The sequence below is a fragment of the Neopelma chrysocephalum genome, unplaced genomic scaffold (genome assembly GCF_003984885.1).
Source record: "Neopelma chrysocephalum unplaced genomic scaffold, ASM398488v2 Primary Assembly neopelma1_125, whole genome shotgun sequence".
Classification (NCBI taxonomy): Eukaryota; Metazoa; Chordata; class Aves; order Passeriformes; family Pipridae; genus Neopelma; species Neopelma chrysocephalum.
The window spans coordinates 2,103,035-2,121,867 of NW_020897787.1; the positions used below are offsets into that span (position 1 = coordinate 2,103,035).

The 18,833-nt window shown below is 41.0% G+C and overlaps 1 protein-coding gene across 6 annotated transcripts in view; it reads left to right on the forward strand.

Annotated features, from left to right (window-relative positions):
- The first annotated feature begins 8 nt into the window (after positions 1-8).
- The window catches only part of ESRP2 (epithelial splicing regulatory protein 2), a 42,274-nt gene continuing 23,449 nt past the window's right edge, over positions 9-18,833 (forward strand). For all 6 annotated transcript variants that reach the window (XM_027698290.1, XM_027698294.1, XM_027698292.1 and 3 more), the window contains exons 1-3: positions 9-377; positions 608-760; positions 1,692-1,820. In XM_027698290.1, coding sequence (XP_027554091.1) covers positions 626-760; positions 1,692-1,820 — 264 coding nt within the window. In that variant the 5' untranslated portion in view covers positions 9-377; positions 608-625. The remainder of the gene's footprint in view (positions 378-607; positions 761-1,691; positions 1,821-18,833) is intronic.

Genomic DNA, 18,833 nt, shown 5'->3' on the forward strand with positions numbered 1-18,833 from the left:
CCGGAGCGCGCAGAACTGAAAGCAGGTAGAGGCACTTCCTGCAGGCAGAATTAAAGAGAGAGAAAGGGAGTTCTCCTCTGATCTCCCTCAAAAACCAATCAGGCCAGATTAGCCAGGCGTTGATTCTCCCTCCGTCCCTCCTACACCTTTTTCAGAGGCCCAATGGCCTTGTCCCTTTGGGAGATTGACTCCAGTCACATGAGCTGCACCAAGGGCAGGTAACTCAGGAGAGGGGAAGGGGAAGAAAAAAAAAAGGAGAGGAAAAAAAAACCACCAAGGCTAGGCTGAGCTTCTGCCATGATGTCAGAGGGAAAGAAACCCACAGCTTGCTAATTCCACCTCCCAATCAGCCCCGGGAAGGAGAGCACCGGGAACAGGTAGAGATGTGAGCTTGCTTTCTCCATGTTTTTTTCCTCAAACACCCTACCTCCTTAAAGAGCTCTTTCTTTCCTCTTGATATTGTGACTCCTCGTTTGCTCCTTTCCCCTTTGATTACTTGGAGGTTGGGGGTGAGCCTTGTGGGGTTTTTTTTGTTTTGTTTGTCAGTGTGTCTTTCTTTTTCTTTTTTTTCTCTCTTTTTTTTTTTGACCTCTGCTTTTGATTGTAGTTGTTTCCCCCTGTGGTCATGACGGCTTCGCACAGTGACTCTTTGGTGGTGTTGTTTGGGGCAACAGCTGGTGCATATGGGGCTAAACTGGGTTCGGATGAGAGGGAACTAATTCTCTTGGTGTGGCAAGTTGTGGATCTACACAGCAAGAAGGTATGGCTTCGACATCCGAGCCGGGGGCGCGTTCCCCGGGCGCGGGGCGAGGGGCAGCCCCGGCCCTCGCCGCCTGCCCGGAGCCGATTGTTCAGCTCACGAACGCACCGAGGGAGGGGAGGGCGCGGGGCCGTGCCCGGGGCTCAATCCCTGCCCGGGGCGCCCACCCCGCAAGGTCCTTTTTGTTCCGTCTGAAGGGAAGAAGTAACTTTTAAAGAAAGTCTGGTCGCTTCCCACCCCTCACTGCCCCGTCCGCCTTAAAACGTGCGTAGCTTCGAGGATGTCTACGGGCTTCCGAAGCTTTAAAACAAAAAGCTGCCCCGGGTGGCTCCAAGCATGCACGCTTCCCTGGGAGCGGGCTCACGGCAACCACTGGACCCTTTGCGGCCTGCTGCGGGAGCCTTTTTTTTTCTTTCTTTCTTTCTTTTTAACCAGTATTTAGATACCTTTTAAGAGAATATTGACTTATTTCAATTCTTAGGCCGATCTAAAAGTCATCCCCAGTTTCCTTCCCCCCTAAAAAAGCCCTATCATAGACAAGAGCCCCCTAGAGATGAAGGGCTTTGATAAAACAAACAGGACTATCAATTTCCTTAATAGATTAATGAAACTGCCTTAACATTAAGCGATCTTCCCTTTGCAATTAACAACTCCCGCAAAAATGGGTGCTAACTGCAAAAGGCACCCCCTGGAAACGGGCGCGGACCCCCCAGAGCAGAGCGGGTGGCTCTCGCGGGTGGGAGGGAGAGGAAGCGAGGCCGAAGGGTCCCATTTGTGAAACAGGCAAACGCTGTTCTGGGTGTTGTGGGGCGGCCCCTGCTCCTCTCCCGGCCCCTGCTCCTCTCTGATCGCTCTGCAGGCCCAGCGCGGCCTTTGAAAGAGCTCATGCCGTTGGTCCTCACTTTTGTCCATAATTTCTTAAATGTTTTAGGTAGGGACACTACACAAATCCCTGGTGAAAGCAGACAACTTGGACTTAAGTGAGCAGTGTCGCGAAGTCAGTGCCTTAACGCCAGAGGGACTGAGCAAAGCAGAACCGCTGGACCGGGTTCTTCAACAGGTGAGGTGCTGCCCTTGGGAGCAGGGGCTCTTCGGGGTGAGACCTGCCAACCACATTTAACGGATTGGAAAACAGAAACAGGCTTTAATTTTGCCTTTCACTTGGAACTCACTAGGAAGTTTCCATGCTTGTTTTAAAGCTAACCCAAAAGGGACCCGAACCATTTGAAATGAGAACCCCATAATTCTGAAAGAGTTTTGTACAATACCAGAGTATTTGAGCTGATGCTGTAAGTCCTTGGAAGATCTGACTTCTGGTTATTTTGATGGGTCTACTTTTACTCTAAATTTCTCTTAAGCCTTAAAAAGTAGGCTGGTAAGGATACTACTTAATATAGCAATGCTAATCAAAGTTTCAAAATTCACGTGATATGTTTTAATCTACAGGTTCACTGCTATAATGGGTATTAAAAAACTTGACTTTTTCCTCATTTGTTATTTTTAAAAGTTAGTTGAAATCTTCAAAATGACATTTTCATATAACATCAGCTGTACTTGTTGTGTATCACTCTTTTCCAGATGAGCTTAATTAGTGGATTATAAAGTGATTAAGGTTTTTTTCCCTATGACTTCTGTAATTTTGCTCTTTTGCTCCTTTAATGTCCCACTAAGACAGTAAATCTGTAAGTTTGTATGATACATCTCAAGAAGACTGAAGTTACTTATAATAATTTAATGCCAATAGTGTATACATATGGAGTTCCTGAAAGTTTGCTTGCTTTGACTGTCTTTTTTATACACAAAATGTGCTTGAATGGAAAAATACAATAGTGCATTTTTCTGTAACACACAAACCTGGCTTTCCACACCTTGTCTGAATCATCGTAGGTGTGTTTCAGCAAGAAACTTGCTTAGGCAGTAGAACAGGTTCGTGTTGCTGTAACTTCTGGTGACACAGGTAACTTGGCAGACTTGGTCCTAAACCCTCTTTGATACTGGAATGGTTAACGCTACACTTTGTAGTGAGTGTCTTTGAACATGTAACTTGTACGTGTCTCAGAATCTGCCAGCATTAGCTGCAGGTGGCATTTGTTCTACTTGCACTGGTTTTGATGAGGTCCAAGACCAAGAGGTGATTTTTTTTTTTAAGCTCTATAATAACCCCTGAGAAAATGTGCAGCTGCAGGTTTGATCTTGTCCCAGATCTTGCACTAAAGACATCTGGAACAGCTTAGCTTAGTACACTCTATTTACCTTTATAACAGACACACTTTAATTATACTGATACTTTATGAAAGATTGTATCTTATTGCCGTAAATTGCACTGTAGGTGGGTCTGCTTTAGCAAATAAAAGGAAATACTACCTTTGTGTGTAGGTGGGTAGAGACTCTTGAAAAACAACAATTTTTTTCCTTTTTGTTTGCATATCTATGCAACTAAATAATGATTTTGCTGTTAATTGTTGGGTGCCAGTTGTGATGTGGCTAGTTCCATCATAGGTCTTCTGGAACACACCTTACTTAAACTATTCTCTCTTCCCCTCCATGTGTCCTGTCTCCATCTGGGAGTTAGGAGAGAATTAATTCAACCTCCTGCTTGCAATGGTGGCAAAAAGAAAACCTCTATATTCTGTAATAGATCCTTTTCTGCATTTTTGAAGATGGGACCATTAAATATTTCAATTGCATTATGTATTTTAAGGATGAGTCAGGTATTTGTCAACACATATGGATTTATTTTTCTTTGTCAGTTAAGCATTTTGATTAGCAAAAGTGCAGGTGGGTGAAGTGGTTGTTTGAAAAGGAGGAGGAAAAGGAAGTAGACTGGTACCTTGATTTGAGATAATGTTGTAGAGTGTATGAAATTAGCTTTTCACACCCTGCTTGCATTGTAGTAGAAAATTGCTCATGCAGCTGGAAATTGCTCACTTTAGCACATATCTCAGTCATGGAAATGAAAGTTTCAGTGCCTACTTCTGGCTTTTGCCTTGGGTTCCCAGTCTTTACATCTAGAGGGAAGTGAGAATCACTAAGCACAAACCTGTTGCAACTTTTATCTGTGCTTCAGAGGTCTCTGTCAGCCTGGAGCATTCTGTGGTTCTGATTCAGTGATTGGGAGCTGGTAAACAGTAGATCAGCTGCTGTGGGTCTGGAGTTTTTCCACTGACCACAGAAAGCCGCCTTCTTTTGCTATTTAGTTCACTTTCCAGCAATGATGGAGTCTACCAAAGGCCTGGAACCTGTGGTTAAGTCTTTACTCTGCTTTTAAGAAAGCACTTCCACAAATGATGTATGTTTTCAATTGTACTTCATATTCTTCAAGTGTTACATCTGGCACAGCTTGTTACTTGAGTTTGTCTTAAGAAATATTCTAAAATAGGATTCCTCATCAGTATGTTTTTGCTGTGTAATTTTACAAAGTGAGGTTCTGAAACACAGTGCCCCCAAACAACCATGATGTTTGCTGCAGTGTATGTTCTATATGTTTTGCTGCAAGTTTTTAAATACTGTACTTGTCCAGGGTAACAAGCATTTCATTCCATAGATACTACTGCATTTATGGGATCCATCTGTATTTTCTGATAGGTGATGTGCAATGTTGTGATAGCTATGCTTGGGGTGGGGAGGTGAGTACATACAAACATTGGGGAGATAATTACCTGAAATCATAAAATGTGTGCCCTTTAGAAGCAGCCTGCTTGAAGTATTTAGTTCAAAATGGCACTAATAACTTATCTCTGATGTTGGACCAGTAATGGTGAACTTAGTGCTGCTGACTGAGATGTATTGCAGTTGCAGAATACTACTGAGTAGAAAAATGTGAGGATTTTTATTTAACAAAGTAAGTGGGAGGTCTCTTGTTTAAGTGTGTATTTGGAACTGTCTCGAGCCTGTGAGGAAGCCTCTAAACATGCATTAGCTACACCACTCACCAAAGGGAAGAATTTTCTTCCTGCATTACTGTTACAGTCTTGCTAGGTTTCATTGTTCAGATCCTCAAATCACAGCACTGGCTTATTTAGCACATTACTTATGTTTTTTCTAATTAACTGCTGTAGCTTTATAGTTTCTCAATTTCCAAGCTTTTAAGGGGGAACAATTATTTTCGGTTGCTCTCTGAAACCTTGCAGAAATGAGGGCTTGCTTTTAAAGAGCAAAACCAAAATGAACTTTGCCTTTCTCTCAGCCCCATTACTCTGTCATTAAAAAGCTGACATCCTCATGTGCTTCTCTGATTTTAGCCATGGGGGTTCTAAGTTAAAGATTGCATATGAAGTTGAAAGTGTTGTGGATTTCTTAATCTTTCGCATGCAGAAAGCCTGGCTGAATCAGCATGACTTGCCTTCAGACAGGTTACTTTCCTTTTGCAAGGCAATATTTGCATGTCTTCCTGACAAAGGCTAAGTCTAGGAAAAGCTAATAATTTTGGAGAGCTGTCTGAAGTATTTAGCTGTAATTACCATCTTACTTTGAACGATACACATAAGAAGGGAGAGGTTCTCAAGTGAGAGCTGGGTTTGCTTTTGGACCTATTGAAAGCATCCGGATTTCATCTATGGATTGACATTTAAGTATTAAAGTTTACTTAAAACACAGTCCTAATTTTGCTGATCTTTCATCACACTGTACATTGAATCCAATATATGAATGATTATTTCGATTCATGTTCTTAAATAGAGAAAGACAAAGCTGGGCCTTTTCTTCCCCCCCTCCCCTAAACAATGCACAGATTTAAAATAGAGTGGTTGCCATTTCAGCAGGTGATAGCAAATTACCAGTTCTCTAAAGTGTGTTTGGATGCCTATTGATCATCCAGCTGAGCTGCAGGTGCAGTTTATTTTCAACACATGCAGCAAGAAACAAGCTGGTTAAATGAGCATTTGGAAACAAATGGGATGGGGGGAGAGGTGGAAGAACCAGTAAATTCCTCTAACCTGATAAACCGGTTACAACTTTTTTTTTTTAAGAGAAACTTGTTCTGCAGCCTCTTCTTCACAAAGTGCTAGCAGAAAGCTTTCTTGGCTCCCCTGCCGGTTGTCACACCTTCATTTTGCAAAAATGATTTTTGGAGTATATTTTTAATACACCTTTCAGTCTTCAAACTGCAGAAAAAAGGAAAATGCAGGGTGATTTTTTTTTTTTATTTTATTTTTTTGTGTCTCAGGGTTGGTTCTGCAACTTCAGATTATTTGGTGACTGCATCATCTCAATAAAACCCTTAACAGAGTCTGTATTTTGGAAAATTTGCTGGGTCTGAGTTCTGATGTTCTGGAGCAGGTGCTTGGCAAACCTTTGGCAAGTGTTACCAGACAGGCTGTTCTTTCTACAAATGATACTTGGGGTGTAGTTTCACAAGATTTGGCTTCAGCAGTGAAGCTGCTTCTTTCCTGCCCCTCCACCACACTTTGTGATCTTTTTGTTGTGTCAGTAAAACTCTTTGTGAAGCTGTGCTGTAAACAGGATCACTGAGATGAGCAGGTGGGGTGGGAGCAACTGCTTTGCTGTCCAAGCTCAGTGCCATGAGACTCCACCCTTGGTTGTGTTTGCATGACCCAACATGTTTGAGGGTGATACCAGCTCAAGGTGTCTCTGCCCCCGCACTGGGATCTCACCCTGCAGTTGGATGGGAACTGGAGTGGCACCTTTCCCTTGGGTGGGTGCTGCTGCATGGACTCACCTCGCTGCATGAGGACAATACAAAAGCTTTTGGGCTGCAGATTGCACTGGAGCAGGGCCTTGTTCTGAGTTAAACCAGGTCTGGTTCAGAGAGTTCTGTTTGATCCACAGCCTGGCAGATTAGGCAGTTTTTCTGAGGACAGCCATAGCACTAAGGTGTGGGTGAAAGGAGAGGAATATTTTAAGATATGCAGGCCACCAAGCCATTTGTGTGGTGAAACTGTGGCCTTGGTTTGGTATCAGCAGTGAGGGATGAGGATTTCCTGATAGTCACAAGGTGGCCTTCAGGTTGTCAGGGCAGGTACGTGATAAAAAACTCCTGCTCCTATAGGAGAGCTGAGTGTTCTGTGTGCATGTGGCCTTATGTGGAGTTGTTATTATGTATTGACATCTAATAGCCTCCTATTTTTGTAGATAAATGATGTTTGATACCTAATATTGGAATATCATCAATATTTTCTGTTGGAAATTAAGGATGTGCTGATGCTTCCTGTAGCTGTAGGCTGTTACAGCATAGATTTTTTTTTTAGCACTGAAAATGGATGGCTAACTCTCATTTCAGAAACCTAGTTATAATTCTGTTGTTGATGGTATAGGTAAACTCTGTTTTCATTTACAAATCCCAGTGCTACCCAGCTTCTAGGACATTATTATTGAAACATTCAAATCTGCTCCCTCAGAAACAGAGAAGAGTTGAGAGCAGAAACAGTTCCTCTGTTATGTGTATTAGACATACATATAAATGAATGTACATGTGTAGATCATGTGAATGCATTTGTTATTGGCAGTATTTTTGTTCTGTTAGGTTTTGCAGAAAAGCAGCAACCTTACCTTTTCTGAAGGCTGCAGTACTTTTATCTGAATTCCTCAAGTATTCCCTCTAGGGAATAGGAAGGTTCCCTTGCTTTGTTCCTATATTTAGGTTCATTTCACTTCAGAACGAACAGAGAATTAGATAAATTAATTTGTCTAAAGCTGCGTATTCTTTTCTTTGCAGGCATAAAAATGTCCTAGTCTTGGCTAGCTGGCTACCTTCTCTTAAAATTTGAAGTGCCAATATTCATTTGAAGTGAATAATTTGGCCCAGTGGTTTGAGGATAAGTATGAGTAGAATTTATGATAGTGGATGTTGCTACTTTTTGTGATAGTTGAACAGTAACATTAAATTACCAAGTCTGAGTGGATTAGCATGTACAGACACACCAGCTTTACTATGATCTGTCCAGAATGGCTTGAACTGCCTGTCTTCACACAGAGTCATGTTGTGCAGGGTTTGAGAACTGTCACTGGCACATCTGGATGTTCTCACAGCTATAATTCTGACTACTGGAATTCATCTTAAAATTGTACTTGTAGCTTTTTCTTTTAAGTCTTTTTCTTTAAGACAGCAAAACAGAAAGTAGAAGCATTTTAATACAAAGATTGCTGGATTGCATGATCCTCTAAAGACTTTGAACTTCTTTCCTCTAACTTGCTGTAAGTAGCTACTGAAAAAATCATGGGAAATGTGTTAATGAATTATTGTTGGGGTTTTCAAAAGTGGCCGAGGAATAAATTAATCATAGAGGATATGCCACATAGATGTGGCACTTAGAGACATAGTTTGGTGGTCGACTTGGCAGTGTCAGGTTAATGGTTGAACTCAGTGACCTTGAATATCTTCCAACCCAAATGATTCTCTGATTTGTATTCTACTATTTTGACAGTAAGCATCCCTGCAGTTCTTCTCCGTGTTCTTACTGTGACCTGCCTAGAAAACTTTGTGTGGCTGCTCTGGATTGTCTGCAAAGCTGTGCTGTTCCCTCTTCCTTTCATTTGAAAGGGCTGCACAGTTCTTCAACTCCTGTGTTGGTTTACTTGATTTTTTTTCCCCCCCTTTTTAAAAACCAGAACCCTTAAGTTACATGCAGAAGTTTCTGGGTACCTGAGCACTGCCAAATGAGGGCAACATCTCTGTCAGCATGTGAACATGTTGCAGCACTTCTTTGCAGAACAGGTACATGTGAGACTGATGCCCAGATGCCAGAATGGATCTTGCTAGCAAAGCAGTGTTGGGGCCAAAACTGAAAATGCTGATTGAAGATTAATTTTTCTTTAACATAATGTCAGCCCTGTTTATTTTATAGTTTCTATGGTTAAAATTGAAACTTTTTTATATCTCTTAATTAGAAACATAAACAGTAATTCTGCCTCCTCCTCATATTCATGTCTTTGCCATTTCCTACCTGCTCTGGAAAAGCTTTTTACTTATAATGGTTGCTGCTTTGCATAAAACCTTCAGAGACATCATGTTGTGTTCCTTCATGATCAGCTTCTGTTAGTTATGCCTTTATTTCAATAAAAGGGGGCAAATATTGATACTCTAAAAGACAACCTCACGTGTGTCCTAAGAGAACACTTAATCAGAAGTCATGTTTGCTCTACAAACCATTTTTCAGTGCTTTGCTTTGATAAATTTGTGTTGATATTCTTTAAACAGTTCACAACTTACTCCAGTATACTTCTATACAGTAGCCTCTGTTTTGCTTTATTTATAAACAACTGCTTTACTAATTTGTCCCTCACTCATTAAATCCATATGCTGTGAAGGTACATATGAGTTGTAAAATATTATGCAAAAGGTATTGGAAATTGAAATTCAAATGCTCACCCCTTGTGATGAGTGACAAAACAGAACAAGAACCAAAATCGATGCTGCCACTTCTCCCAAACTTCCATTGCAAAATATTTTAGTTTCTCTTTCCACCTGCTACCTGTGTCTGTAGAGCTGCACTGGGCAGAGAGGCACACGAGGTGTTGAGAAATGGATATTGTGTTAGCACAAAAATATTGGATAGAAACTTAAGATTAAGATTAAGAAGCAGTTGGATTCTTTTTTTACAAAAACTTGGCTTCTGTGATGATTTTGAACACCTGTTATCTTAAAATGAATGGTTCTGTAAATTGAGGTCTAGGACAGTCTTAGAATTGTGTTATCATTCTTACTGAATTCAAAACTTTATTAGTGGGGTTTCCATTCTCTGGTTCTAATTCTAGAGAAACTTAAGCATGTGCTGTAACATTATCATGAGTTGTGTAGACATTGGCAGTGTGTGAAATGAATTCTGCCATAATTTCTGTAAAGATGTTTACTTTCCTGATCAGTAATTATGTTGCAGTGAATTACACTAAGAGTAAGGGAGCTATAGTAGCAACTTGAAATATAAAAGTGCAAAAACCACTGGGGAGGTTTTGCTTTGTAAGTAGATCTTATTGTAGCTGAAAGTTAATTCAAGTTTCCTTTTCAGCTTAAGAAAGACACAAAACAGTGTATAATACATCAAACCTCTTGAATCAAATACTACTGGGTTGGAGTGGGATGCGTGAGATTTAGAAATGGAAAATATGTAGTTGTCACAAGAATGACTGTAACAGAATTTTGGGGTTTGCTTGAGTGTCTCAACCAGTGTTATTTCTTACAACAGAATTAAACTTACACAGGATGGACTTTAGCTTATTGTAAAGCTACATAAAGCATGTAAAATGGCACCATGTAAACATTAAATGCAGGAGAAGAAAACAGCTGTTCTTGTGATATGCTTAAAGAAACTAAAGAAAATAGAAACCAAACCCCTTTTTGTATAAGTCTCAGATGGTGAGAATTGATCACAAGAAGCTGTGTGACTTGCTTCATATTTAGCTAAACTCCTTTCAAGTCTTTTCAGTCCCAATAAATCACTTTGGAAACAAGAAGCTACTTCAAAGAGAGGATGTAGTTCTCTAAGGGGAAGCAACATCTAAATAATGACTGTCCTCATTCTGTGTGGGGCAGGTGTGAATCCCTTGGAAGGCCAAGTGTAAATTTGGATCTTAGTTGCAAACTGCTAAAGTCTTCATAATTTCTTACTCCCATTTGTCCTTATATCACTCATAATCAATTCTTGATGCGTGGGATTGCTGCCCTAATCTGTGACTGGAGAATCTGAGAGACTGAAGGCAAGCTGATTTAGGGATCTAATTCCACTTCTTTACATTTTTGTGAAAGTACAAGAAATGGAACACTTCCCATTTAGGAGGCGGAGCAGAGCCAGTTTATGAAATTTTTACTCTCTTTTGCTGGTATTTGTAAGAGTTTGATCAAGAATCACTTTGATTATTATTATCTAAAAAAAGATATTTCATGGGTCTCAAGGCTGTTATTTGGGAAAGTCAATGCCTATGATATTCTTACAGCAGAAGTTTAATGGAGAGGCAGGAGTATGAGAAAATTATGCAGGAAACTGAATTGTGAATAACAGGTGTCTCTTCATTCTTTTAATGTCTCCTCTCGTTTTTACCCTCCCTGGGTGCAAAAACAACTTGAAAAACAACCCAATAGAAAAAAATGCTTTAATTTTGCAGGTATTGGCTCTTTTCCTCCAAATGGTTAAGCTTGCACTCCAAACAATGAGGTAGTGTTGAGTAAATAGAGCACTGCCATGCATTTCAGTCAATAGAGCCAGTGCTAAAGATCACATTGCTAATGAAAGTTTGTCCTTGAAACAGAGGGAAGTGGGAGTGGGGGAGGTATAGAACACTGAGAGGGAGCTTGGGCTTAAATCAAGACTTTGGGAAATACTGCACTGATGGCATTAATTAAAACATAGAGTTTGGAAAGTATGTTCAACCTTGTCTTTCAGGCTGTCATGACTTGCTCTGTGAGCTGAGCTGATAGCAAGCAGCCTGTGAGGAGTGTGAGGCACCATTGTAATCGTGCTGGAAATGTAGGTAAAAGGTTGACAGAGTAGAGATTTTTTGCATTACTAATATTCAGAGTTTTCTTTTTGCTTAAAGCCAGACTCGTGAATAATCTGTGCTAACAAATGCTAAAATGTTTTGCAAGATATGCATTTTTTTTGCGTTATTTTGTTAGTTTTAATAGCTAGTGGCCTCTTTCATACAGATTAATATAAAGGTGAGAACTCATTTTATCTCAGTAAGTGTTTCTTTATATAGCACTTTTCCTGACACATAAAGTAGTAGTAAAGTAAGTCCAGAAACTCTGAAATTCTTATGTTGCTAGACTGGGGTGCTTTATCTTATACAACACTAACTTCAAGTAGCTTATTTATGGAGTGCTCTGCATATTTCAACACTTTCTTATTAAAACAAATTGTGCTTTTGAAGATAAAAGCTGTGACTTGATTGCTGTGACATTTAGATGGCCTGAGCTATGGTCTTGCCTTTTATGCTTAATGTATTACCTGAATTAGAAGCTGTAGATACCATAGCTGGAAAGCATGCAAATAATCTGGGGTTGCAAGCTCCCATCTAAGAAATAATTAAACAAAAGTAGTCATAAAATGCTCAAGTGGCATGGCTTGGACAGATCTTTGTCTTGGCAGAAGGTTGGATGTTGGATGTTTGCATTCTTTCCTAGGAAGAATTAAAACTTATAGTTAAGTATTGTTTACTTTGTCACACAAAGACCTGGTCCCAATTAAAATGAGCCACAGAAAGAAATAATAGGGAAGTTTCATCTTTCAGACAGTTTTGTCCCAGTCCTGAGTCATGATCTCTGTTTTCTCTGCTCCACAAATTGTCTCTGGACACACAAACCACGACAACTGTTGCTCTGTTTCTGCATGTCATGTTCTACCTGCAGCTGAACAATGCTAAACAAACTTATTTTTATGCAGGAAATTAGCTGTAAGTTTTAACTCACTAAAGCTCAAAATTTCCAGTCCCTTTATGTAATTCTGGAGGATTATAATGAATTTTGAAGTACTTTGCTATGTTTTGTTGAATGGAAGGGTGCAATAAACTTGAAGAGTACCTTCCATTTTTCTCCCTTGAAATCTTGCAGTAATTATAAGAGGTGTCTGCAGGCTGTGTGCCTTCCTGGCTTGAGAAACCTGTGATGACCTGTCTGATGACCAAAAGGAGGAGGACAAGGTGGTATTGCTTCCTGGAACTTTGGCTTCCTGACGAAGTAAAAAATAAAAGTGAATATCATAAATAGCTTTAAAAATATAATTCTGTGGTTTTCAACTACTGCTTTTGAAGATTTGTGTCTGGAATTCCGTGGCAGACCCCCAAGCATAGGATAATTGAGGCCTTAACCCTGTTGTTACCTTTGTTGGCTCATGCCATGGGTGGAAAAGAATTAGTTTCTTTCTAGGAGAGAAGCAATGATATGAATTTGTCTATATAAGCAGCTTGTGTAGATTAAACTGCTTTGGAACAGCTGGAGAAGCAGCAGGATGTGTGGTACCTGGTTTGCTGTAGTTGGAGCTCTATTTGGGAAAGAATATGAAAGGACAGCAAGATTAATAGTAGTAAGAAGCAGCATAATATACATGAGAAGATGGTCTGCAGTCCTTGAAGCTCAGTGCCACATCCTGCCTCTCCTACAGGCTGAGGAGAGCAAACCTGCTCTTGCATTTGTAAATTCCAAAATAGGATGGAAACTCCAGCTGCTTTGGGGTAATATGTTCATATCTCTCTCTGGAATGTGTTTATGGTGGCCTTTGGGACTGATTACTCACCCTGTTCTTTAATACAGTCTGTAGGACATCAGGAGGCACGAGGTGATCTGTAACTTGACTGCTCACATCAAGCAAAGTGATATTGTCTGTGGCAATCTGTAAATGAAACCCATGCTTTGTCCAGGCTAGTCTGCAGTCACTAAATAATCTCAGGCATTAGTGTTCAGAAGAACAAATAATTGCCTTCCTCTTGGTAGGAGAAACCAAACTGGCAATTTTATTTTTGAGCATTTCTAGTGAGTGGCCCTGGGCTTCCTCTGTCATTTCCTGCACATTTGCCCTGCAAAGAAATAAAACCAAGGGGCAATTTCTTTTTCATGTTTGTGTCTGAATATTATCTAAATGCAGTAATTTTTCCTATTTAGCTGTAAGGGGAAAAGAAGTTGACTGCAGCTTATGGTTGCACTGGGGCTTACCCTTTTTTCTTTTTCCATACAGCAATTTCAGTACAAGGTCACCATGTATCCATTATCAGCCATGTGGAATAGCAGTTAACAGATGAACAAAGGCAAGGGCTTACTCTAGGATTCTCTGTTTAAAAAGTTACCCAGCACAATAAAGGGTTATCATACCTGTAAATACTGCTGAAATGCAGTCTGTGCACCTCCCAGTGGTATTGACATGCTTTAAATTCCTCCATTGCATGCATAAGACTGAGTTATCACCGAGGTGGGAAGAGTGAAGGAGCAGAAAAGGCCCATGGAGTGGATGGTAAACAAGTGTGAAACCCTCCTGTGTGTAGGGTCTGAGGCACCAAGTCCAAGGGAAAATATTTCTCTGGATTGACATGTCATGGTATGTTGTGTGTGTGTGTGCAAGCTTTGTACCTCAAAGCCATGGCTTGTTACTCTTGGGTTTTCTTGTGCTCCATTAGATCCTTTAAGGCTTCAGGAAGACCTCAGGTTGCTGGATGATGTTTTTCAGTGATGCTTCAATCTCCCCTATGTTTTGGTGGCAGACAAGTTCTGTTAATGAGACTTGGCTGCCTCAGCTCTTGATCTCCACTTTCCCTCCCATCCCAGAAAATGTGTCCTTCCCAAACATCCCCCCCATGGGTACACTGGTGGCATTGATGGTGGGGCTGCAGAGGAGGCAAAGCAGAGTCCAAAGAGATCAGTCCCACCAGAGCTGAGGGTGGAGCCACCTGGAGATGTGTTCTGGCCCAACCCTGAGAGCGAGGGCACCAGAGCAGGCTGGCAAGGACCATGGCCAGTGTTGAGCATCTTCAGGGATGGAGACTGCAGCTTCCCTCAGCAGCCTGTGTCAGTGTTCACCTGCTGGAGAGTTCCTTCCAGGAAACACACCTGCAACTATATCATTGGGTTTGGGTATTCTTTGGCAATAAATTGTAAAGGACTTAGCATAAAATCAGGCTTTGAGGCAAGAACTGCAGTATCTTTACCTGTTGAAGCAGAACCTGGAGTAGCAAATCTTCAGAGAGACCTTTTTGGAGATTATCCTTTGTTTTCCACACTGCTCTTAGCTGAAAGAGGACAGATCATTGTGATATGCTCTGCTACAAGCAAAGAATGACTCATGGCAAAAGCCTAAAAGACAGTCTAAAGCTCTGATGGTATGAACTACAGTAATGTCTAATAAGTAATGATTATTTTTTTTTTAATACAAGTAAGACTGGAAAACATCCATGGTTATAACCAGCATGGCTTTAGTCATAGGTTTGAGCAGAAGAGGTGTAAGCAGTTCACATTTATTTGCCTCAGATAAAACTTTTTCCATCTCAGTGGATTTTGCAGATCTGTGGAGTCTATTTTTACTTTGTCTAGGGTGGTTTAGTTTTAGCAATATGAGGGGTTTTTAAGCTCAAGGGAATATATCAGTGTGTATGGTCCTAGGTGAGCAGGGATAACTTTTCTTTTAAGTTATTCCTGAAAGTATTCCTTTTAATAATGACCAAAGATGTCACCCCTGAAAAAGTTGTGTGGGGGATTTTTTGTTTGTTTAGGTTTCTTAGTGTTGTTGGTTTTACTTGTTTTGTTTTGTTTTGCAAAACATTGATCTAAAATGTTAAATTTGTTCAAATTCTCTTGACAGGCTTTATCCCAAATCAAGTATCATCTGTCTCGTGTCTTCAGTTTTGGCTGGAACAGATGTGATTTGTTCTCCCATCTAAATCAAAAGATGGCATAGAAGTCAAAATGAGCACTTTTTGATAGGCTGATTGGCAGAAACCAGGTCATGGTGTAATCACCAAATGGTAAACTGGCCAATTCAGTGACATGCTTGTCCATAGCACTGATTTGGAACCAGACCCCCACACTGGGAGGACCATTCTTTGTGCAGAGACTTTTAACAAATCTAATAACTCATCTTTCTACTTTGGAATAGATTCACATGTAGCTTAAGCATGGACTACAAGCTAAGCTGTTTTCTGGATTTTTATATTGTGCCTTAGCATGGCATCCCAGACCTGGTTAAATTGCAAATGCTTTTAATTCTGAAATTAATTTAGCTCTGAGAATAATTCTGTGTCCTGCCTGGTGCTGTCACCTGTGATGGGTCAGTAGGGCCAAAAGAAGCAAAACAGAGGAACTTTGTGCAGGGAAGGATCACATTTTGAAGACTCACTAGGAGTTGCTGGAGGTCTGATGAGTAAGAAGCAGCCAAATTTTCTGTTATTTCTCAGGGGTGATTTAAAGAGAGAATCCCTTAGAGTCCCTTGGTGTTTTATAAATGGTGCCACTGACAGCATGGATTCATTCTGTGCCTGAATTCTCAGTATTTCATTACCCTGCCAGGCACAGATGCAGTGGCCTTTCTCAAGAATGAGAGCTATTTTTATTAAGGAAATGCGAATATCCAAATATCCAGAGGTTTATTTCAGTGTTTTGTGCATCATAACTATAGAAAGAGCTTAATGAAGAATCTTCTTATTTGTCTAAGATCCATAGCTTTGTTTGTATAGTTAAGGCAACACGGAGGGGGCTGTCATTTCAGTCCCTTGGGGTTCATCAGTAAAAAACACAGCAGCTTGTGCTGGCTTTCATCCAGCTTTGCTGCTGGCAAAACGTGTCTCTTCACTCTCTTTGTACTCTCAGCTGCACAACCAAAATCATGTTTAGCCAGTTTTTCAAACTGGTGCTCAAAGTCTGTCCTTCCCTCTCATCACCTTTTCTCTTAAAACTGTTTTTGGTTTCGTGGAGACAAATGTACAGAGCAGCTTGTTTGGTTCTTCCTCTTCCCTCTGTTCAGTTTTTAATCTTGGTATGGAATTATGGAACATATTCCTTTAAATATGGACTGACTCATCAGAGCTCTCTACCCGACAGACTGATCTGGTGGAATAAGCACTGGAGGTGGAGGGTGATGCCAATAGACTGGTTCTTGCAGTTGAAATGAGGGCTGGTTGCAAGATGCAGGCAGTGGTAATTAACACTGGATAACTCTGCTGTGAGGAGATTACCAGGGCAGACAGGGTGTGGAAGCTTGGAGGAAGCCTTAAGGTGGGGCAGCTTTTCATGCTGAAGTGGGGGAGTGCTGTGGAGGGCAGGGTGAAGGTGAATGACAGGAGGTAAACAGCTGAGATGGTTTTTATAAGTAAAGTGAAGGAGATGTGGATGGAATTTACCAAATGACAGAGTTGTGGACAGGTCGTTCAACATGTGAGACAGAAAAACGTAATGTAAACCTGGCACTGGTCTCAACTCGTCCTGAGCTTGCTACATTTGGGTGTGTGCCCGTTCAAGGCTGTTGTTTGAAATGCTGCCTGAAACTTGTGGTGCAAGAAAGGAGGCTGAAAATGGCTTTTCGTCAGGAATTGCTTAACTGCTGTGGCTTCTGTTGTGCTTAACAATGTGGCTTTATAAACACCTCTGCCCTGATTGCTTTAACACCTTCCACACATGTCATATGGTGTATCTGCTGCCTAAAAGACTTGAAGGTCCAGCCTGATCTGGAACAACCTGACCTAGTCCACTGCTTTTCGTACTCAGCCTTTGCAGAATTTGGTGACATCTCACAGAGATGAAAGGAGCTGGTTCAGGCTGCTCTCAAATATCTGTCACTCCTCTGGGGCAGTGCTGTGCTTCCTGTTTTGCCCCATGCTCTTCTCCTGGGTGAATCTGCCTGTTTGCACCGTTCCCTCCTTCTCTCCTCAGTTAACCCATGCCAAGTTAAGCTGGTTTGGATAGGAAGGACTGCTTCCATCTCCTGACTATTCTTCCCACACTCTTTTGCCCTCTTCTGCAGCAGAACACCCCAAAGTTTGAAAATGACTGCTTTTGAAATAAAAGTTTCTAAATAAGCTCTCAGCAAGGCCTGCCAACCTTGTGGAGGTTCATCAAAAGCACTTTAATCTGCTGGCATCTAGTAAGAACAGTAGAAAATTGTTTTGAAATGTTGGTAGTCCCATTGGAAAGGAGTTTGCAGTGTCAAATGTCCCTGACCTTTAATAAATATACAGTGCAAATACTAGGGCTAAGTAAAAAATAAAAATTAATGCTGCCTCTTGGGAGTTCTTTAAACCTGAGTGTGCTGGAATACTGGTCTTATCAGTGTCCTTAGGCAATATTTTACTACTTTGGTGTCTTCTCACTCTGGGCTTCTGAAAGTAGCTGTGTTGTGTATCTGTGTTTTCAGCTGTAGGTTGTGTGGGAAACACCACATGGGAAAAAAAAAGAAATATTTCAGTGAACAGTCCTGATTTATACTAACTTGACTTACACCATTTGACCTGAGCATTTCCTCCCTTGTCCAAGCATTTTTCTCTTATTGTTTTCTAACTTGTGAAGTCTTTTTGAACTACAGTTCTTATGTTTTGTTTGTACAGCAGGAGGCTGCACACGATTGTTGCTTCCTTCAAATTGTGTGGGTTGTATCTGATCAAAGTAGCTTTCTAACTGCACTTTTGTTATTGTCTCTTGAGCATCTTCAGAAGTACAGGGTATGAAGTTGAAGGTTTGGGGAGTGTTTCATTACGGTTCATCAGTAAGATTCTGCTTCCTTTTGGGGAGAATCCACGTATGCCTTCTGGAAGCTGATTCCTATCACCATTTCCAATCCCTTTTTACAAATATTTGCTCTTTACTGTGCCCAGAAGTTAAAACAGAAAGTGATAAGTTGCTGCATTTAGTGAGAAGGCAAATCTCCTCATGCATGTTATTGTGGAGAGAATGTTTGTTGTTGGTCTGTGACTGTGGCAGTCCAGAGAACTGCATTTCTGAAGTGATTCTTTTGGAGTCCACTGGAATTTTCTTCTTTTTCTGGTGTTTACACATCAGCTGAGGTATTTTGAGCACTCTCAGATCTCAATTTTCTGACTTTAAATCATCCTTGAACAATGACTTGCTTTATAGCCTCAGGTTCTTCAAGACTTCAACGTGTGGTAGGAATGCAAACCTGTCCTAGCAATTAAGAGGAAACTGGCTTTCTGAATCTGCAGGGGCTTGGGTTGGTTGATTTTTTTCTTTTGAATGTGTGTATGATGTGTTTGTTCTTTCTGTGTGTTTTGGTAGTGTGCAAAGAATTGCACTGGAAAGGGTTTTTTTGGGGGGGAGATATTTCTTCTTATAGTTTCAAATATGTTCTCTGCTATTAAATAACTTCATTTCATGGGCCTCTCCTTACCCAGCTCTGCCCTCAGTTTTCTGTTTTGATGTGTAATACCCACTTCTACAGGATTTGGTAGTGGAACGCTGGTGAGCTGCCCCAGCCTGGAAAAGGGCCTGGGTTGGATTGGAGCAGTTATTTGGAAATAAAGCCTGGGTAATCATGTCTCTGCTCCTAAATCATGTTCAAGATCCGCTCTGTCCCTGGCAGAGCCCTTCCCTCTGGGACAGAGGCTGCAGTGTTTGTTCCTGCTGGATTGTGGAGCTGGATTTGTGGGACCATTGGGATCATTTGTGTTTGTTCACCCTGGATTGTGGAGCTGGATT